Genomic DNA, 22,779 nt, shown 5'->3' with positions numbered 1-22,779 from the left:
GAAATGAAAACACCTGCCTCTAATTGAGAGCCATACCAGGCAACCCAAAACCAACATAGAAACAGAAAACATAGACTGCCCACCCAAACTCACGTCCTGACCAGCTAACACATACAAAACTAACAGAAAACAGGTCAGGAACGTGACAACTCACGTGTATATTTGGCCTTGTGTTTAAGGTTATTGTCCTGCTGAAAAGTGAATTTGCAAACTGAAAGCAGACTGAACCATGTTTTCCTCCAGGATTTTGTCTGTGCTTAGCTCTATTACAAAAAAAGGTATCCCCAAAAACTCCCTAGTCCTTGCCGATGACAAGCATACCCATAACAGGATGCAGCCACCACCATGCTTGAAAATATGAAGAGTGGTACTCAGTGATGTGTTGTGTTTGATTTTGCCCAAACATTACGCTTTGTATTCAGGACATAAAGTACATTTCTTTGCCAGATTTTTTTCAGTTTTACTTTAGTGCCTTATTGCAAACAAGATGCATGTTTTGGAATGTTTTTATTCTGTACAGGCTTCCTTCTTTTCACTCTGTCATTTAGGTTAGTATTGTAGAATAACTACAATGTTGTTGATCCATCCTAAGATTTTTTTCCTATCACAGCCATTAAACTCTGTAACTGTTTAAATTCCCCATTGGCCTCATGGTGAATTTCCTGAGCGGTTTCCTTCCTCTCCAGCAACTGAGTTAGGAAGGATGCCTGTATCTTTGTAGTGACTGGGTGTATTGATGATACACCATCCAAAGGGTAATTAATAACTTCACCATATTCAATGTCTGTTTTTTTAAAAGTTTTTTTTTTACCCATCTATACTCTTTCAAAACAGGTGCTAAGTTGAACCATACAGGGTTCTTTGGTTTGTCCCCATAGGGTAACCCTTTTTGGTGCTGGGTAGAACCCTTTGCAGAGAACCCTTTTACTTAGGAGGGTTCTTCCTAGAACCCTTTATGACCAGTTCCACCAGCCTTTTTAGCCTTTAAAATCTAATTACTCATGACAATACATTACATATATCATAAGGCCTTTATTTGAGGGCCTAATTATACCTTAAACAGTGGTGTTAGGAATCTCCTGGTTTACAGGCCACATCAGGCATGTAAGTCACATTATGCTGCCTTGCAAAGTGATCTGTAATTCCTATTGGAATCCAGCCAGAATTAGGCTGTCCAACAAGTGGAATTGTTAATCACTTGCAACCTGTATTCAGAATGACTGACAGGGTAGGGTGGATTGAACACTGAGACTACCTCAATCAAATAAACTGGAACAACCATCTCAGTAACAGGTGCAATATATCCAATTACTAACAGATTGGATTATAGAAAACTGTATGTTATTTATCTTGTGTAGCATAACAATCAACCAATCAATGTACATGCAAAAACACAGTCATTACAGTAAAACAAACAATTCTGAAAATCTCCCTGCAATAGAGCATGCTGGGAAACATTATATATGGTTCTATGTTTAACCCTTCTTGCCTTACAAATAATCATTCTTTCCTTCCAAAGAATCATCAAAGAACCCTTTCTTCCAAAAACGGTTCTTAGGTTGTTAAAGGTTCTAGGTAAAACCCTTTGCGTTACAAAGAACCTGTTTCTTCCAAAAAGGGTTCTTCTGATCAAAACAGTTATTGGTAGAACCCTATCCCTCCCCAAAGAGCCCTTTTGGAACCATTTTTTTCTAAGAGTCTACCAATAGATGCCCTTTTTTGCAAGGCTTTGGAAAACCTCCCTGGTCTTTGTGGTTGAATCTGTGTTTAAAATTCACTACTCGACTGGGGGACCTTACAGATAATTGTATGTGTGGGGGTACAGAGATGAGGTAGTCATTCAAAAATCATGTTAAACACTATTATTGCAACACATTTTCACTCCTGAACTTATTTAGGCTTGCCATAACAAAGGGGTTGAATAATTACTAACTCAAGCCATTTCAGCTTTTCATTATTTATTAATTTGTAGAAATTTAAAAAAGCATAATTCCACTTTGATATTATGGGGTATTGTGTGTAGGCCAGTGACACAAAATCAAAATGTAATCCATTGTAATTGTTGGCTGTAACACAGCAAAATGTGGAAAAAGTCAAGGGGTGTGAATACTTTCTGAAGGCACTGTAAGTAGTATGGTTATGTGGAATTTGCATCGTTCCCTGCTGCTGATAGCTAATCCAGGTAACTCCTAGGCCCTGACATTTTAGAAAGAGTTGATTCTGCTGCTCTGTATTGTAAATCAAATCAATGCATTGTCACAGCACATGTTGCTGTCCAGGCATCACTAGGCTATGGTGTGGAGAGGTGATTCAGTCAACTTCGTGTCGTGACTTAGTCACTGGTGGCCGATGGCGCAAAAGTAGGCCTAAACAAACAAGCTGAGATTCAGCACCACTGATGCAGACAGCGACTGAATCGGGATTCGAAAGTTCAGCACCACATGACAGTGAACATAGCGACCGTCTCAGGTCACTCCAATGACTCCACACTGTGAGAATCGCTGGAAAGAAATCATCCAGGGGATTAAGGCCTAAACCTACTCTATGGATATTATGGATGGTTTACATTGGCTGAGGCTTAGATCAGTTAGTGGTTAAATACAAGAACAAGTAACTGGCACTTTTGGAAACTAAACTCATGGACTGTGTTTATAAACACAAGTATCCATTGATATGGCAATTAAAAATTATCGCCTACTAAGCCTGTAGGCCTACAGTATTGTGTAATCTGTCACAACTACATCACATCTATAAACATACAATGCAATATAAGTGGGAGATCCCACTCACCTTGTGATATTAGTTCCAGTACTTATCTACATAAATGTTACTTACCATTATGCTGAGCACCTCACCTGATGTTGTGTGCGTCATTTATTATACGTCAGGAGGAGCTTTCCCTTGACGATGAGGGATCACTTCACTGTTGTTGGCCGGTCTCCTATAGTACGGCATTTAAGGGGTGTCTGGTCGCTCAAGCACGACAGAGAAGTCCGCGCATTTATAACAAGCCCACATTGAAACGTTTCGATGCTCCCATAGTGACTGAAGTGGCAGGTGCTTTCCCTGCGTTCTCTTCCAAGATTCGAACTCAGAAATTAAAGTGATAAAGTTTGTTTTAGGGCTAAACTAGCCACGCAGTGACTGACTATATAGTAGTTCGCTACATCCAACAGTTTTTTTCCCTCGATACAACTGCAACAGAAGAACTTGGAACATCAGCATTATTTTTGAATTAGTAGGAGGCTACACGACAAACGAGAAAGGTGAGTTAATAATTGTATTCATTTTATTTTGTCTCTGAGCCAGAACAGTCTAATGTTGGACTTGTAAGATACTTCCATTAATGTGTCTAATATGTCCATTCATTTGTCTAATATGTTCATATGCCTAATTTGTTTAGGCTAGTTCATGTCTAATGTCTAACACAACTAGAAGAAGAAGAACAAAACTCATTTGTGTATCAGGCTAATATATTCTACATTTAGTTTAAATTCATATAAGCCAACATAGTTTAGACGCGCAAACTTCATGATTTGGAAAGCATCGATCATTTAATTGCTCACTCTCTTGTTTCGCAGCCCATGGCGGTATCAATGCGTTCCTTCTGGACGCTGGCTTTAAGCGCGTGCCTTGTGTTGACGGTGAGTGCGGACTGCGGAGCAGACTGCGCGTATTGTATTCACCACCTACAACTTCAACAGACAGACATCAACTCTTTCGTAAGTAGGCCTACAACTAAAACACAATATTTTTTTCATTTTCAGAACATAACGTTTGTATTAATAGGGAATTACTGAATGTCCTCACTATTAGGCTATCTGCACGCGGGTTTCTCAGAACCTTTTTCGTAGAGCTGCTTAGATTTCCAAGAATTGGCTACCTACCACACAATAGATTTCAAACCATAGATGAATGTACATCACAATCATTCGCTGGTTTTGTGATCAGGCTATTTCCACTGTATTGATTACTTGGAAATTGAATAAATAGACGTATGATTTAATTATGACACCTACAATCTATAAGTTAATTAATTAAATGACATTAATTATGGGAATCAGCTGTAAAATAGATTGTGGGTGCAATACACTAACTAGAGCGAGTCAAAAGCAGTGGGCAAGGACTTGTTAGGAATAAACGACTTGAACCACAAACCACCATTGACTCTAAACATTTGACAAATTGTGTTTCAGCTGATAGCATTGATGGCTATTATTTTTGTAGCATACAAAGAAATACATTGTTTTGTAAATGCATATTTATTTGCCAAGGGAATCTTGGCATGCCAATAATTATTTTGGAAACAATGCAAGTCTGTTAAGTTAACATTTAGGAAAATGTTGATTTAAAAACAGTATGGCTACTGTAAGTGTACAGAGCAACCTAAATCATATGCTTAATTTTTGTTCAATTATTTGGATCTAAATTGTGCCAAGAATGACATGCAAACCGGCATGATTTCTCAAGACTAACCCTAATCCATTTGAATAGGAGAGTATGGACAGCCTAGTTTGAAATAGTGTACTTTCTATTTTCCACCACTAGATTGCAGTTAAGTATCATCCTTCACATGAATATGGCTCACTTTGACTGACTCTGTAGAACTATCATCTGCATTATGTCATAATGTTGTTTTCAATTTACCAAAGTAGAATTATAGCAGATGGGGCATGCCCCCCCCCCCCAATCGCCTCCTAAAGCTTTGCCTGAGGCAAAGGAGGAGGTTGATGGTGGAGAGAAGCAATGTCACAGACCATTAGAGATTGAGCTTAATAGATGCTCAGGATTGATTTGCTTCTGCTAAATGTACTACGTGGAATGGTGGAACACTCAAGGCACTGTGGTGTTTGTGTGGAGCCCCCAGCCTCCCAACTCCCATGACCAATGGCACTGTGCTGGGGGATTTAGAGTGACATTTATCACCCAACAGAGAGCACTTAACGTCTGATTGGCTGTGATCATTGGGTATCTCTCCATCAACCGTACTGTAGTTCTACCGCAAACCTGAGCACTGTGCTTTTCAAGTGGATAATGAGATTTATGGGTTATTGGAAAGGAGAACCACAAAGAGACAAAGATTTCAAGGGTGGACAGTTGAAATATTGGATAGAGGAATAACCGGATTTATCATCCTATGTGATCAAGTTAAATGTAAAGAAAAGAGTTTCAAAACACTGATCATTTTATTGCCTTATGACTTCTGATCTCGATCTCTCCCCCAGACATGTACGTTAGAGTGTGAAGGAGCTCTCAGCCCCAAGAAGTCCTGGGAACTGTGTGAGGATGTCCTGCAGGCTAGAAATGGCGACAGTCCAACAGAGGGAGACAAGGCTACCACAGAGACCTCCAAGCTGGACAACAATGACCCACATCAACTAGTAAAGAAGTATGGCGGCTTCATGAAACGCTACGGGGGATTCATGAAGAAAACAGCAGAACTGTACGGTCCTGAACCCGACGATGTCGACCACGGCAGGGAGATCCTGTTCAAACGCTACGGTGGGTTCATGAAGAAGAGTGGTGAGCCAGAAGACACACTGAGTCTGCTCCGGGAACTGGTGAGGAACGTGGATGGCGGCGTGGAGAAACGCTACGGAGGCTTTCTGAGGAGCGCCAGACAAAGCTCTGACTTGGAGAACGGTATCCGAGAGCTGCAGAAGCGCTACGGCGGCTTCATGAGGAGGGTGGGCAGGCCCGAGTGGAGGGAGGAGCAGAAACGCTATGGAGGCTTCCTCAACAAGCGAGCCTGGGGGGAGGAAGAGGAGGACGAGATGGAAAAGGAACGCGTCGAGTTGGAAGATGTTCCTGATGTGGTAGAGAAGAGATATGGAGGATTCCTGGGATACTGACCTTCCTAAATACCTGCCACTGCTCAGTCATGTTCTATTTTCTTGTCTTGCCTGCATTTTTACAGGTTTCTGTATGTGATTGGCTGTAGTAAACATACTGAAGCCTACATGGTTATTTTAGTGGTGTGACATACTGTAGTATTCACTCTCCATCTCTAAGAGACTTCCCTAAGCACTTCTCTGACCTCTGACCTCTGTGTGCAGTAGGCTTTGTGAGACTCACTATTTTCTCATTGTAGTGACTGATGTGCCCAAAATAAAAAGCTTCTCAGACTTATCAAACCGAATAAATAGCCTACAGTCAGAATAAGATATTTGCTAGACTGGAATACTTTTTCACACATCTTGCTTTACTGTGGTTAACGGCTGTCGATTTTCTAGATGCATCTATTTATTTCATTTTATTGAAATCCTTGTAACCGCCTGCTTATCTGTATGTAGAAAAAATAAATTGCTCTAACTGCAGAATAATGTGTTTGTCATGAATAAATATGTCTTATTACTCTGAATCGATGTCAATTTATTTACTTAACAGTAAAGATTTAAGGCCAATTTATGTGGTTGTTCCAAAATTCATTACAAGTAAACATTTCAAATCAATTTGGTTAAAATTCAAAACAAACAATTCAAACAATAAGTAATCAATCCAACATATGCTAATCAAATCAAAGGAAAAACAAGCAACAAAAAATCAAATGCATTCAATCACAAAACTGGTAGTAATAATCAGTCCATCAATTAGTTAGTCAGGGGCAGCAGGTAGCCTAATGGTAAGAGCGTTGGACTCGTAACCAAAAGGTTGCAAGATCGAATCCCCAAGCTGACAAGGTAAATATCTGTCGTTCTGCCTCTGAACAAGGCAGTTAACCCACCCTGTCATAGAAAATAAGAATTTGTTCTTAACTGACTTGCCTAGCTAAATAAAGGTAAAATAAAAACACCAAAAAAGTCTGTTGTGGTTGACAGTGTCTTTGTGGTGGGGGCTGGCAGTTGCTGGATGGAGGTTGTGGTTGGTTGGTGTTGGGACTGGGAAAACCTGTGTTGGAAACCAGGGTTTGATGCTGGGACTGGGGCTGGGGCAGTTGCTGGGTTGGGGTCTGTAGAAGGGAGGAAAGACAACCTGAGGAGCAGGCAGACACACAAGTGAGCCCTAAACCCAGAGGTCAATGGTGGTACTTCCCTGCGGCCTGCTAGATCTTTGGTCCTCCCTTTGCGCCTCTTCTGGTGTGGTGAAAAGTTCCTGGTTCTGGTCTGGTTCTGTTAGAGGGATAAGTGTAGAGGGTGGAGGGTATGTCCATCAGCCTGGGTTGGTGTTGGAGGAGGAGCAGGGCTGCACGCTGGAGGACAGAGGAAACTAACAGGGCCCAGAACCACTTGGCCATAGCACACTCACAAACAGATGGTAGGTGTACCTTGTGCCATCCATAGCTGGATTCCCTAGTGGGGAGGCAACCATGAAGAGCCGTCTGAGGAAAGTCTTTCTGTTCGGAGTGTGTTGTCAGGGTCATGACGGTGGGGTCCAGGTCTGATCATTTCGTTGCAGGGGTGGGGGATATTTCTGGGATGTCTTGATGCATCATGTTATGGGTATTCTTGTCATCGGCACGGACTAGGGAGTTTTTTTATAAAAAGAAACGGAATAGAGCACAGGCAAAATCCTAGAGGAAAACCTGGTTCAGTCTGTTTTACAACAGACACTGGGAGACAAATTCACCTTTCAGCAGGACAATAACCCAAAACATAAGGCCTAATATACACTGGAGTTCCTTACCAAGATGACATTGAATGTTCCTGAGTGGCCTAGTTACAGTTTTGGCTTAAAACGGCTTGAAAATCTATGGCAAGACTTGAAAATGGCTGTCTAGCCATGATCAACAACCAATTTGACAGAGCTAGAAGAATTTAAAAAAGAATCCTGTGCAAATATTGTACAATCCAGGTGTGCAAAGCTTTTAGAGATTTACAGAGAAAGACTCACAGCTGCAATTGCTGCCAAAGGTGATTCTAACATGTATTAAATGTGAATACTTATGTACATTTCAGTATTTCATTCTTCAATACATTTGCAAAAATGTCAAAAAACCTGTTTTCACTTTGTCATTTCGGGGGACTGTGTGTAGTTGGGAGAGTCTTTACAAATATTTAATCAATTTTGAATTCAGGCTGTAACACAACAAAATGTGAAATAAATCAAGAGGTATGAATACTTTCTGAAGGCACTGTATATTTGTATCAGAAAATGTATTCTAATTAAACTGTCATAAAATAGTAGTAGAATTGTATATGGTTCAGGCCAGTGAAATACAAATTACAAAATAGCTATTGAAGTATTTAAATACATATATCAAATACATGTAACAGAAATACTGCCCATCGTTGGCACCAGCTACCTGCACTGTAAACCTGCAACAGTTTACTAACCACTGTACTTCCAGTAAGGCACTGTAAATTCTAGAAATACAGTATGTTGCTGTAGTTAGGTGTTCCAGTAATATGCTGTAAAAGAATGAGTGACATCCTCGATTGAAACGCTACTAGCATGCATCACTAACGAGCTTGCTATTTCACACTGGTTACACACACACAGACACATACACAAAGGGGTAGTCATAGCAAGATTAAAAGACAAAGCCCTAATGGGGATGAATACATTGTGTCAACATTTGATGGCAGAACAGATGGCTTCTTCCTCAAATTAGCTGTTTGAGGGATTTGACATGTTCGACTCATATTGTCAAAATTGTAACAATGGAAGTTGAAAGGCAAATGTTTCTTTATTGTTGAGAACTAAATAAGCCTATTGTTGAGAACTAAAGAAGACAAAAGGAGATGATTGTGGACTACAGGAAAAAGAGGACCGAGCACGCCCCCATTCTCATCGACAGGGTTGCAGTGGAGCAGGTTGAGAGCTTCAAGTTCCTTGGTGTCCACATCACCAACAAACTAACATGTTCCCGAGCACACCAAGACAGCCGTGAAGAGGGCACAACAAAACCTATTCCCCCTCAGGAGACTGAAATGATTTGGCATGGGTCCTCAGATCCTCAAAAGGTTCTACAGCTGCACCATCGAGAGCATCCTGACTGGTTGCATCACTGCCTGGTATGGCAACTGCTTGGCCTCCGACTGCAAGGCACTACAGAGGGTAATGCGAACGGCCCAGTACATCACTGGGGCCAAGCTTCCTGCAATCCATGACCTCTATACCAGGCAGTGTTTCTCCCTTCTTTTACACCGCTGCTACTCTCTGTTGTTATCATCTATGCATAGTCACTTTAATAACTCTACCTACATGTACATATTACCTCAACTAACCGGTGCCCCCGCCCATTGACTCTGTGTCCGTACCCCCCTGTATATAGTCTCGCTATTGTTATTTTACTGCTGCTCTTTAATTACTTGTTACTTTTTTTTCTTATTCTTATCCATATTTTTTTTAACTGCATTGTTAGTTAGGGGCTCGTAAGTAGGCATTTCACTGTAAGGTCTACACCTGTTGTATTCGGCGCATGTGACTAATAAAATTTGATTTGATTTGACATGATTTTTCATCCATCCAACTTCCATTGTCCTCCAAGAGTTGTGCAGTAGTGGGAATAAATAGTCAACCAACAATCATCAACAATTATTTCATATTTTAAAAACTTAACTATGCAGTATTAGTTAACAGTTTATAAACTACTTGTAAACACCTTAACGTAAAGTGTTACCGAGGTCCCCCACAACTCCCAACACCCACTGACCTTGCATATTACCAGCACAGTTGAGTAGCCTAAACATCTAGGGCTTGAGAATACAATAGCAAGGTACGGGGAGGCCAGTCCAGCTCAACATGCAAGCAATAAATCAATAGATGTTCTCACAAAGAAACCTCAAACTACACACTAGTAAATATTATTGAATACATGGAAAATAATAAAAAACAAACCGGTCAATCTTTATTGTCCCCAAACATGGTCTAGGCTCCTGCTTTATACTAAAAGGGCACACTTTTTTCACGCCATTTCGATACAAAGTTATTTTTGTAGCAGGTTAGGAGAATATTTTTATAAACTCTTTTCCTAACCTTAACATCAGTCTCCTAACCTGCTATGTTCATCTCCTAACCTGCTGCGTAAATTCTCCTAACCTACTACAAAGGTGGCGTGAAAATAGTGTTTCCCTTATACCGTAGTCATAAATGAGAACATCAGCACAAACATCACATTGCTTCCTGTGTCATGATCATTGTCTTGGTTTTAGGATACAAATAGATCTTAATTGTCTGGGCAGTGAATATAAAAGTACTTGAATTATTCATGTTAATTGATGTAATTAATAATTCAGTTATTTTATTAGCTTTAGATGAAGAAAAAACAACTGAAGCTAAGATAGCATATGAAGTCTATATACATACATACATTCATGAGATTTGATTGATTTAGGATTATTGTCAAAGTAATTTGAATGGTAAAGTGTGTGTGTGTGCATTGTGTGTGAGAGGTGGACGGGCGATACAATTTTGCAACATGGACTAACATTGGCTACAAGATTGAGTGGACAACGGATTTGAAGTGGACGGTGGACAGCGGTTCCTTTTGACCGTAGCTATACACTGATTTTCTAATGCATGCATATTTGTTGGTCCTCAGCACAGGGCATCATCATGGGTAATTTTGCCTATGAGTCGCACCAATGAGTCGCTTGTGGTAAAATCGTCATCTCCCCACAATGCCTCTTACTAGGTCAAAGTTAATAGGTAGCCGCGACTGGCTGTGCCGATTTGGATGCGTTTAGCGCGCAGAACACAGACAAAGTGTTTGAAGAAAGTGAACCAATATTTAGCCTACAGATTAAGGTAAGTGTATCTTTATATTAAACTGAATGACAACTGATTAAACGGGCCGTTTCTAATATAGGCTGCTTCCATCAACTCATCACATAGAGAATGCTGAGCAAATGGTTCATAGGAGACGCGCCCTGCCTGTGTGCGGTTTAAAGCCATAGCCTGCGCTACGATATAGAATTGAACTTTGTCTCGAGGTAAACACGGTGTCGGTCCTTACTACCTCATTGTGCAAAGGTCGGAAAAGTAGTCCTATAATAGGATAAGCGCTATTATTTTTGTTTACTTTGATGCTCAATATAGGTTTCTAAGACTTGTTCTCGTAAGGAAAGGGGTAAGTTTAACGCTGTGTAGCCGTATTTGAAGATATCAACTGAATTAGAAAACGTAGTATTTGTTGACATGCTATCATCCTTATTAGTTTTCTTATTCTAAACCGATTCTGACATTGAAGATCGAGGGAAAGAAACCAATCAACATAGAGGGAAAGAAAGCAATCAATTGTAATGGTTTTACCTTTATTAATTCAGAATAAGGCCTATGGAAACCCATAGGCTAACAACAGACCTGACAATGCTATATCATTTTGGGAAAAGAGAGACAGTTGTTTTTCCATGAACCATACCACCAGAATAGATTATAGCCTATGTATAACGCATCATTTAAATTTTAACTCAACTTTAATTCATGCGGTTTGATAGGTACTCTACTAGTCTTTAAGATGAACTTCGCTCTGGAGACGCTACAGGTGCTGGCCTTGTCTATATATTATAACTTGGAGGCACTTGTAAAACTCGTCATCCCTTCGCGGAAGAAGAGCGTTGCGGGAGAAACTATCCTCATCACAGGGGCGGGTAGCGGCATCGGCAGGCTGATGGCGCTTGAGTTCGCCTCCATGGGCGTAACGCTGGTGCTGTGGGACATTAGCCAGGATGGCAACAAGGAAACGGTTCGACTGGTGAAGCAAAAGGGCGCTGCCAGGGTCCACTCATACATCTGTGACTGCAGCAACAAGGCAGAGGTGTACTCGGTGGCTGACCAGGTGGGTTTTATGCCACCTGGTCAGGTATATGGTCTATATACCTGGCCAGGTATGGATGTTATCATCCATGTTCTACCACTTTCCTACAGCACATAATAGTTTGAAGGTCTGTAGTATTTTTTGACAGGCTACAGTACCGTATTTTTCAAAACATACTGTACACTGATCTTCGAAGTTGTAACTTGAGCTGTTGCAAATATACCGCAAAGCTCCTTCCCGAAAGCATGCAAATGTATTTGAGTGGGAAGATATTTACATAAATAATTGATCAACCCAATGTCTATAAGGTACAACAACTCAAAGGGCCTTCATGCTCTGGGAACACATTTTGAAAGACTCCCACACATTCCATGTCTGCTCTGTTCAGGTCCAGCTCATGATTACAGCTCAGATCCCACAATATTCACATTGCTGTGATCCAGTGCATAGCTATTGGTTAGATACTGGAGATCACAGTCATACTCTGCTACACTCTCAGAAAAAAGGGTTCCAAAAGGAGTTTTTGGGGGAGGGATAGGGTTATACCTAGAACATTTAACATCCTAAAGAACCGTTTTTGGAAGAAAAGGATCTTTGATGACTCTTTGACAGGCAAGAAAGGTTATACAGTTGTCGGAAGTTTACATACACTTTAGCCAAATACATTTAAACTCAGTTTTTCACAATTCCTGAAATGTAATCCAAGTAAAAATTCCCCTGTCTTAGGTCAGTTAGGATCACCACTTTATTTTAAGAATGTGACATGTCAGAATAATAGTAGAGAATGATTTATTTCAGCTTTTATTTCTTTCATCACATTTCCAGTGGGTCAGAAGTTTACATACACTCAATTAGTATTTGGTAGCATTGCCTTTAAATTGTTTAACAGGTCAAATTTCGGGTAGCCTTCCACAAGCTTCCCACAATAAGTTGGATGAATTTTGGCCCATTCCTTCTGACATCGCTGGTGTAACTGAGTCAGGTTTGTAGGCCTCCTTGCTCGCACGCATTTTTTCAGTTCTGCCCAGAAATTTTCAATGGGATTGAGGTCAAGGCTTTGTGATGGCCACTCCAATACCTTGACTTTGTTGTCCTTAAGCCATTTTGCCACAACTTTGGAAGTATGCTTGGGGTCATTGTCCATTTGGAAGACCCATTTGTGACCAAGCTTTAACTTCCTGACTGATGTCTTGAGATGTTGCTTCAATATATCCACATCATTTTCCTTGTTAATGATGCCATCTATTTTGTGAAGTGCACCAGTCCCTCCTGCAGCAAAGCACCCCCAGAACATGATGCTGCCACCCCTGTGCTTCACAGTTGGGATGGTGTTCTTCGGCTTGCAAGCCGTTATGGCTATGTCCCCATGTGCAGTTCCAAACCGTAGTCTGGCTTTTTTATGGCGGTTTTGGAGCAGTGGCTTTTTTCTTACTGAGCAGCCTTTCAGGTTATGTTGATATAGGACTTGTTTTACTGTGGATATAGATACTTTTGTACCTGTTTCCTCCAGCATCTTCACAAGGTCTGTTGTTCTGGGATTGATTTGCACTTTTCGCACCAAAGTACGTTCATCTCTAGGAGACAGAATGCGTCTCCTTCCTGAGTGGTATGACGGCTGCGTGGTCCCATTGTAACGGCTCTCGTTTGTTGAATGAAGATTGGACCAAGGCGCAGCGTGGTAGGCGTACATCGTCTTTTTATTGATGACACCAAAACAAAATAACAAAGACAAAAAATGAAGGTCGCGAAGGAGGTCGCGAACCCGGGTGTCGACGTTGTTCCTCCCTCGCTGCCTCCGTCTGCTCCCATGGAAGGAGATCCATTCCGGCCTGGATCTCCTCCCACGTCCAGGATTCTTTCCCGTCTAAGATGTCCTCCCATGTCCAGTCCTCCTGGCCACGCTGCTTGGTCTGTTTTTGGTGGGATCTTCTGTAACGGCTCTCGTTTGTAGAATGACCGGACCAAGGCGCAGTGTGGTAGGCGTACATTGTATCTTTTTATTGATGACACCGAAACAAAATAGCAAAGACAAAAAATGAAAGCGAACAGTTCTGTCAGGCACAGACACTAAACAGAAAACAAGATCCCACAAAACCCAAAAGGAAAAATGACAACTTATATATGATCCCCAATCAGAGACAACGATAGACAGCTGCCTCTGATTGGGAACCACACTCGGCCAAAAACAAAAAAATAGAAAACATAGACTTTCCCACCCCAGTCACACCCTGATCTAACCAAACATAGAGAATAATAAGGATCTCTAAGGTCAGGGCGTGACACCCATGGTGTTTATACTTGCGTACTATTGTTTGTACAGATGAACGTGATACCTTCAGGCGTTTGGAAATTGCTCCCAAGGATGAACCAGACTTGTGGAGGTCTACAATTTTCTTTCTGAGGTCTTGGCTGATTTCTTTAGATTTTCCCATGATGTCAAGCAAAGAGGCACTGAGTTTGAAGGTAGGCCTTGAAATACATCCACAAGTACACCTCCAATTGACTCAAATTATGTCAATTAGCCTATCAGATGCTTCTAAAGCCAAGACATAATTTTCTGGAATTTTCCAAGCTGTCAACTTAGTGTATGTAAACTTCTGACCCACTGGAATTGTGATACTGTGAAATATAAGTGAAATAATCTGTCTGTAAACAATTGTTGTAAAAATGACTTGTGTCATGCACAAAGTAGATGTCTTAACCGACTTGCCAAAACTATAGTTTGTTATCAAGAAATTTGTGGTGGTTGAAAAACGAGTTTTAATGACTCCAGCCTAACTGTATGTAAACTTCCGACTTCAACTGTACATACAACCATATATAATATTTCCCAGCATGCTCTATTGCAGGGAGATTTTCAGAATCGTTTGTTTTACTGTAATATCTGTGTTTTTGCATGTACATTGCTTGGTTGATAAATGTTATGCTACACAAAGAAACATAACATACAGTTTTCTATAATCCAATCTGTTAGTAATTGGATGTATTTCATCCGTTACTGAGATGGTTGTTCCAGTTTGGATTATTGAGGTAGTCTCAATATTCAATCTTCCCTACCTTGGCAGTCATTCTGAATGCAGGTTGCAGGTGATTAACAATTCCACAATTGGATATCCTAACTCTGGCTGGATTGCAATAGGAATTACAGATAATTTTGCAAACCAGCATAATGTGATTTGCAGGCTGATGTGTCTTGTAAACCAGGAGAATCCTAACACCACTATGTTAGGGTATAATTAGGCCTCAAATAAAGGCCTTATGATATATGTAATGTATTGTCATAAATAATTACATTTTAAAGTCTAATAAGGCTGGTGGAACCATTCATAGAGAATTCTAGGAAGAACCCTCCAAAGATAAAATGTTTCTCGGCAGAACCCTTCACAGACGGTTCTAGGAAGAACCTTTAGATTATAAAATGTCTCTAGGTAGAACCATATACAAGGGGTTCTTTGAAGAACCCTACATAGATAGGGCTCCTGAGTGGCGCAGTGCTAGAGGCGTCACTACAGACCTTGGTTCGATCCTGGGCTGTATCACAACCGGCTGTGATTGGGAGTCCCATAGGGCGGTGCACAATTGGCCCAGCGTTGTCTGGGTTAGGGGAAGATTTGGCCGGTGTAGGCTGTCATTGTAAAATAAGAATTTGTTCTGACCTCACTTGCCTAGTTAAATAAAGCTTACATTAAAAAAATATATTAAATAAAGAACCCTCTGCAAAGGGTTCTACCCAGCACCAAAAAGGGTTCCCCTATGGGAACAAACCAAAGAACCCTGTGTGGTTCTACTTAGCACCTTTTTTCTCTCAGAGATTAGTGGTAATCTGTGTGATCTATGTGTGGTAGATTTAGGCCCAGTTCCATTTATGTTCTTATCCTGTTACTTCTATACAGCATGCTATATTATGTGTTGATTGCCAGGTGAAAAGGGAAGTGGGAGACGTGACAATCCTGATAAACAATGCAGGCATTGTCACAGGGACGAAGTTCATGAATGCCCCCGACAGCCTGATTGAGAAGTCTATGGAGGTCAACTCCAATGCTCACTTCTGGGTGAGTTGGAATTTTATCATGAACATTTTGTATTTTTCTACGACAAGTCAAATCAAAATCAAATCTAATCTAATTTAATTTATCAAATGCCTCATATACAACAGGTGTAGATTAACAGTGAAATGGTTAAGGGTCCTTTTCCAACCATGCAGAGTTAAAGATATGATATAAGAAATAGAAAATAGGAATAGTGACACGAAGAATAGCACACAGTGAATAATGAAAAACAATAACATGGCTATATACAGCGAGTACCAGTACCGAGTCGATATGCAGGGATACGAGGCAATTGAGGTAGCTATGTACATATGGTAGGGGTAAAGTGACATAGATAATAGACTGAGCTGTAGCAGCAGCGTATGTGGAGCAGTAGAAGCAGCGTATGTGGTGTGTGTGTGTGTGTGTGTGTGTGTGTGTGTGTGTGTGTGTGTGTGTGTGTGTGTGTGTGTGTGTGTGTGTGTGTGTGTGTGTGTGTGTGTGTGTGTGGCGTCAGTATGCATGTGTGTGCATTTTATGTGTTTGTGGGCATAGTGCGTGTATGTGTGTGTTGGGGTGTCAGTGTAAGTATGTGTGAGTGTGGTTATAGACCAGTGTGTGTGCATAGAGTCAGTGCAAGAGAGTTAGTTAAAAAAGGGCCAATGCAGGTAGTCCGGGTAGGGTTAGGGTTGGGAGGCTTGGGTGTTGAAGGTGTTCAGGGTCCTGTTGGTTCCAGACTTGGTGCACTGGTACCGCTTGCCATGCAGTAGCAGAGAGAACAGTCTATGGCTTGGGTGGCTGGAGTCTTTGAAAATATTTTGGGCCTGACACCGCCTGGTATAGAGGTCCTGGATGGCAGGGAGCTTGGCCCAGCGATGTACTGTGCCGTACTCACCACCCTCTGTAGCACCTTGCGGAATGGGTGCTTTGCAGTTGCCGTAACAAGCGCTGATGCAGCCAGTCAGATGCTCTCAATGGTGCAGCTGTAGAACGTTTTGCGGATCTGCAGTGCCATCTTTTCAAGTCTAAGCGTAAAAGGATAGCATAGAGAATGATAGATGGCCTAAGCCCGCAGGATGTGCCAGAACAGCCTATGGAAATAACGCTAAACGTAACACAACATGCTCATATCAATATAGGTGTAAGATAAACATAAAATTAAAAAATACTTAGACAAGGAGAGACAAAGAACATGTCCAAATATCAGTGCGCATGGGGTATTTTTGTATTATATGCATAGCATTTCGCCAGCAAAGTAATTCTCAACCATGATCATCTGTTTTCCCCCAGACTTACAAGGCATTTCTCCCTGCAATGATAGCCAGTAACCATGGTCACCTGGTGAGCATCGCCAGCTCCGCTGGACTGATTGGAGTCAACGGCCTGGCAGGTTAGATATACTCATCTCACTCACTACCCCTCTAAAGTGGGATATAAATATTTTACCCAACATCACATACCCATGTACTGGTTAGTTTGTGTTAACAAAAAGTGTGAGTGTGAACACTCAGAGTAATGCATTCCCATTCCTCTACTCTCTGTCTGTGCTCAGATTACTGTGCCAGTAAGTTTGCGGCTGTGGGCTTTGCTGAGTCTGTGGCGCTGGAGCTGCTAGCGACAAAGAAAAACGGAGTGAAGACCACCATCGTGTGTCCCTTCTTCATTAACACGGGGATGTTTGACGGCGCTATCACCAAGTGGGTCCACCGTTCTGACACACACACACACATACCCAGAACACGTTTTGCTACCATAAGCTCTATTAGAGGAAGTGCTGCGACTGTAGACACAATATGGAAATGTGTACAATGTTGCACTGCGCTATGTGTAGTAGCAGTGTGTAGCTAAGCAATAAAATGCTTGCTCTGCTTCACTTTGCTAGGAGGTGAAATTCTACTTTGTAACTGTCTTGAGCAGTAAATGTATAAGATTTAGACCAGGGAGTGAAAATACAATTATTGTCTAGGCCGGGGCCTCGCCCTACTAGTTATGTGACACCACCATAGATGCCATGGAGCCAGCTCTACCTGGACTGCCTAGGGCCATGTCCTTAGATGTCGCTAGTGATCATGGCCGTTTGAGTGGTGTGTGTGTGTGTGATGTCAGAATGAGTTACAAAAATGCCAGCGTCCCTCAGTCTTGCTCTTAAGCTCTTTGGGCCCTTCCATTTTCTCACTTTATTATTCATGCTGCTTGGTTCAGCTTTTTACTGGCCACAGAGCAGAACAATGCCTACCACATCCTGTTACTCAGACACTCAGACACACACACTGTAACATTTCTGAACAAAAATCAGGACCTAATCACGATGAGATTTGAATGAGATTGTAATGCTCTGATGTTGAAAGTCCCCACACAAAAGTCCTGTTTTTATCAAGTTGCTACAATGGTTTTTAAAAAATGTATGGGTTCCTTTGAAAAAGTAACAGCCCTTGATTTCCAAAGAGATATTTGTTCTCCAAAGTGTATGGGTTTTATGTCTTTTAAGGAATAGACTGAAGGCAGAAACTGATTACAAAGTACAACGTTCATCGTGGCATAACATTTTGAAGGATTTGAAGTGAAATGATAAAGGGGCTTAGACAATCATTTTTGAAGGCGTCAGTGCATGCAGTGTGTTTTTAGATGTAGATTCACACTAGAGAGTGCCAGCCCATTACTTTGAACTGTTGATCAGTGAGAGAAATTATTTGTTTGGTTTTGGGTGCTTCCTGCAGATGGCCCGTTCTCATGCCCATCCTGGAACCTGACTATGTGGCCAAAAGGATCGTCTGTGCTATCCAAACTGACCAAGTGTACCTGTATATGCCTCGGATCCTCTACCTCGTCCTCGCCCTCAAGAAGTAAGAACTGTACCAAACACTATGCAGGATTTACAAAATGGACCCCCAGGCCCTAGCCGCTACCTCCCCAGCCTCAGTTGTCTTTTAGGTTTAGATGTAATCAAACAGGTTTTCTATATCTTTGTTTACACAACCACAGCAGTCATGTGTCATATAAAAAAAAAATCAGCATCTACCTGTGGAGGGGGTCTAGCTGCTACTAGTACCCAAAAGCATTCTGCATGTTCGACTACCGGGTAAAACAGATACATTCCATTCTACTTGAAATATACTAATTGAAAGGGGGATACCCAGTCAGTTGTACAACTGAATGCATTCAACTGAAATGTGTCTTAAAAGTGTATTTATTTGTATTTATTAAGGCATTATTATGATCCACCCAACACTGCCTTTCAAACCTTTGTAATCAGCAATGACCTAGATTGTTGACACAACAAAAATGTATGGAGAGGACGCAACAGATAAAACTGTTGACACTGTGGACTGAGAACAGTGGTGTAGTGAAGGGTGAACTCACGTTAACGCAGTTCACGCACATTTTTTATTTTGACAAGCGGATACCCAACCTTTGTGCAAAAAATGCATTGAAAGTATAGGGAGCGTTACTTTACTTACCGGGCTCAATTAACCAAATCCACATTGCAGTATTTTTACATCAAAATAGAAACATGGTGGTTAAATAAAACAGCAGAATGGTTTAGGGACCTATGTGTGCGCAGAAGCAAGAGTTGGGTCAATAAAGCCATTGCATGCATAAACATTGTTGTTTGTCCCTAAACTGGACAGACACCAACCAGATTGATCCGGTACGAACGCAGATGAGCAAGCCTTCCTTGTGTCAAATGGTGTGGGGGCTATAAGCAAAAGTGCAAATATTTCTATCACAGGGACTGAGATTGAGAGTGGAGTGAGAGAAATTGAGAGCTGGAACACGTTGTTTGTGGTGGTGCTTGTCTAAACACTAGAAATTGCTCTAGAGATCTGAGTGATTAATGCAGGCCTGCCACAGAGGATACTTGACCTGACAGCTGCCTAGGTGGAAAGGTGCATGTGTAAACAAAGAGTGGAGAGGAGGTTGCGTGAGAGACAGGCGGGTAGCGGGCAAAAAACGCACACGCAAACACACAAATAAGTGCACACACGCATCACACACATACTTACAGTACACTCGACCGCACGCACATACAACTTTCCGACATGTACATGAACTCGCATACACCCATCCATGTGTACTTATTTCACACAATAAACATGAACACGCTCACAGAAACAAGGTGACATACACCACACGATTACATGTCAAAATAACTGTCTATGTACCTGTAGCCATTATGTCATGTTTATTTAGTGTTTAAGGATGTGCTACGAATGCTTTGGATAGTAGTTCATGTTAATAATTTATATCAAACACTATAAACACAGGCATTGGGTTCAGAGGTGGTAGGGGAAGGTCATAACACGTGAGTGATTACAACACAGCCCAGACAGGAACTGAGAATGTAGACAGGCATTTTCTCTATCACAGACTGCTTCTCTGCTGTAACATTGGGACAGAGTTGAACTTTTTAGTAGGACTATGACCCCATTGCAAGAGGGGAATAATATTTCAACACACCCCCACACACACTTGCTAATCTGAGCACACTGTTTTATCTAAGGATTCACTGACATTAATTCTAAACTGCATCTGGGCCCTTCAGTACCTTCATACAGGCGTAAAACTCCCACTCTTAATGGTGCATTTTTTAAGAAATCCTATTGCTAATTACCTATTGGAACTAATTTAATGAAAATGTATTCCTTGAATTTGATTGAAGTGCCAAAAATGCATAAATTGGAGAGATGATTAACTCACAAAAGAACCTGGATTCTAAGGTGGACATTTAGTCAGTTGGGCTTTAGCTGGAAAGCCCTCCATGAATGAGAGCACCTCAGAGAGAGAGAGAGAGGGAGAGAGAGAGGGAGATAGGAGAGAAAGAGAGAGAGCAAGAGAGAGAGATGACAGAGAGAGATGACTCACCTCCTATTCCTCCTGTATCAATTGTAATCAAGCTCTACTTCCGTATGGAAATCTGTATGGAAATCTGCACACTGCCACAAAGCCTTTGATGGTTCCTATTGTAATTTTTTCCGAAAAATGATTGTAAAAGTTAATGTGGTGCATGATCATATGGAGTCCCTAGCATTTATGTCAGTCATAAAGGCATTTTATGTTTGATTATTGATGTTTGAAGTGCAGCAGTTCTTCACAGAATGGCTTTACTGCACATATACATGACGTACAGTATATGTACATGACTATTCAATTATTTTGTTCGGTATTTATTGGGTTTTGTGCGTTTGGAGAGAAAAAAAATAGGTCAATAATTCACAGCTGCTGTGAAGGTGAATAAATAACCCCTGTCTCTTTTCATCACGTGTGTTCTCTTTTCACAGCATTTTGCCCACTAAGATGGGGCTCCTCTTGGGAGACTACCTGGGGGCATTCAATTTCATGGATGCATTCAAAGGCCATGGGAAAAAGGACTGAAGCATTCAATAAGTGCTCAGGGGGGGGGGGGTCTCAATCCATTTCCCGCATGAAGTGCTACAGTTTACAACCCTTTGTGAATCTAGACTACATTTTAATAAGCTTTTCTGGCTTTTATAATGGAAGTAATATGCATATCCTACATACCAGTGGCTAACTGCCTATACATGTACATATATGAAATTCACTGTAGAATTGAATTGTTAGTGCACAAATAATTATCGCCTATGAAGGATGTTTTAAAGAGCCATTGACAGTATACAGAGATGATGCACTCGTATGAAACTATGGTTACTAATTCTACCATATATGTTGGTACCTTTTGTTTTACTATTGTGTGGGAATACAGTATGAAGTAAATGTCTGTTCTTTTACGTCCAATGAGATTTCTGTCCTGAGAGTCACTTGAAATGTATTCATTTACAAAAGCTACTGCTTTAAAGTGGTTGTTGAATGATTTCTTGCTTTATGTATTTTAATCGAAGTATATGCATTGTTAGCCTTAATTATATTATAGTCTTATTATGTAGCTTGTTCAAAAGTATCCGCATCAAAAATGTAGTTGGGATATATTGCCATGGCAGTAAAGCTGCTAAGAAACTTTAATAATATGCCAAAGTACACTTTGAAGGTTGCTGATGTTTCAACTCGTTATTTGATAGTATGAAATTATGGACATATCATCATTATTCATTTACAGGTGCAGCCATGGTTATCTTTTCAGATAATCACAATCGTATATCATGTCTTAATGATTTACCATGTATACCTCATATTAATCTTTGCTTGCTGGAAAGTTAAATGTTTGGAAAGCTTTACAACTGTCTGATCGCATAATAAAATACATGATCTCAAATTAACATACATGGTTTATCTTCTTTATGCCATTGAAAAAAAGTAGGACATCTGTTCAAAGTAATAGATTGGCACTGAGTAAGAGACATTCTTTGCTTGATTGCTTGTTCGATAATGAGTGCAACTTAATCGGTATTCTGAGAGCCACAATGTTGTAGTGCACATCTGCTGTGTGCAGGGGATTGTTGATTATAGGCATCATCTCAACATTTGCCATGGAAAAACACACTCTAGGAATCAGCAGATCAGGTGGATCCTCACAGTCTGACAGTGGTCAGTCACCATTAAAACATTAAACAACCGTACTTATCATTCGCCGTTTCGAGGGGAAACCAACATTGCTGTAGACCTCTATAGCCAGATTTGAGAAGGCAGGGTAATGTGTGGGTGGCTCCGTCAGTAAAGCAACAGCACCACCTAGTGTAAATGGCTCTGAAACACTAATGCAAAACAATAGCACTGGCATACAACCGACACTACATGACATGATGAAAATGTGTCGGAATACAATACAACTGAAGCTTTTCAAATGTGTTTTATTGTATCAAGTCATAGGCTATTACCTTACATAATGCATGCACTTGAAACAATCAAACAAAGTTAAATATTTTCCCTAAATTAGCCTGGTCCCAGATCTGCATGTGCCCTCAGAGTATGTGATTCAAAATAATTGCCAACTGAGATTCCAAGGGATTTAGCTAACAGCATATACTGTATGTGATGGTGTAAACACTGCGGCAACATGGATTATTGAATCAGAATATGACCCACTTTACTCCTGGCACTCATCTATTTAAGCCTGCCCAACAGAGTAGACGTTTACAT

At 40.9% G+C, this 22,779-nt stretch overlaps 2 protein-coding genes across 3 annotated transcripts; both read left to right on the top strand.

The window, feature by feature from the left end:
• The first annotated feature begins 3,129 nt into the window (after positions 1-3,129).
• Positions 3,130-6,314, top strand: penkb (proenkephalin b). The gene is made up of 3 exons (XM_038996972.1): positions 3,130-3,266; positions 3,582-3,722; positions 5,226-6,314. The coding sequence occupies exons 2-3, from the start codon at positions 3,585-3,587 to the stop codon at positions 5,850-5,852; spliced, it is 765 nt and encodes a 254-aa protein (XP_038852900.1). The 5' UTR covers positions 3,130-3,266; positions 3,582-3,584; the 3' UTR covers positions 5,853-6,314.
• A 4,246-nt stretch (positions 6,315-10,560) lies between these two features.
• On the top strand, positions 10,561-21,959 carry sdr16c5b (short chain dehydrogenase/reductase family 16C, member 5b). Of its 2 annotated transcripts, none has more exons than XM_038997760.1 (7): positions 10,561-10,689; positions 11,379-11,719; positions 15,619-15,750; positions 17,017-17,116; positions 17,279-17,423; positions 18,444-18,569; positions 21,006-21,959. In XM_038997760.1, exons 2-7 carry the CDS (start codon positions 11,399-11,401, stop codon positions 21,097-21,099), a joined length of 918 nt encoding a protein of 305 aa, XP_038853688.1. In that variant the 5' UTR covers positions 10,561-10,689; positions 11,379-11,398; the 3' UTR covers positions 21,100-21,959. The 2 variants fall into 2 exon arrangements, with proteins under 2 accessions (XP_038853688.1, XP_038853689.1); XM_038997761.1 differs by lacking the exon at positions 10,561-10,689 and adding an exon at positions 10,878-11,011.
• Positions 21,960-22,779: the final 820 nt, after the last annotated feature.

Source organism: Salvelinus namaycush, chromosome 7 (assembly GCF_016432855.1).
Source record: "Salvelinus namaycush isolate Seneca chromosome 7, SaNama_1.0, whole genome shotgun sequence".
Taxonomy (NCBI): domain Eukaryota; kingdom Metazoa; phylum Chordata; class Actinopteri; order Salmoniformes; family Salmonidae; genus Salvelinus; species Salvelinus namaycush.
The sequence above is the reverse complement of the archived record's forward strand: the minus strand, read 5'-3'. Positions and strand labels throughout refer to the sequence as shown.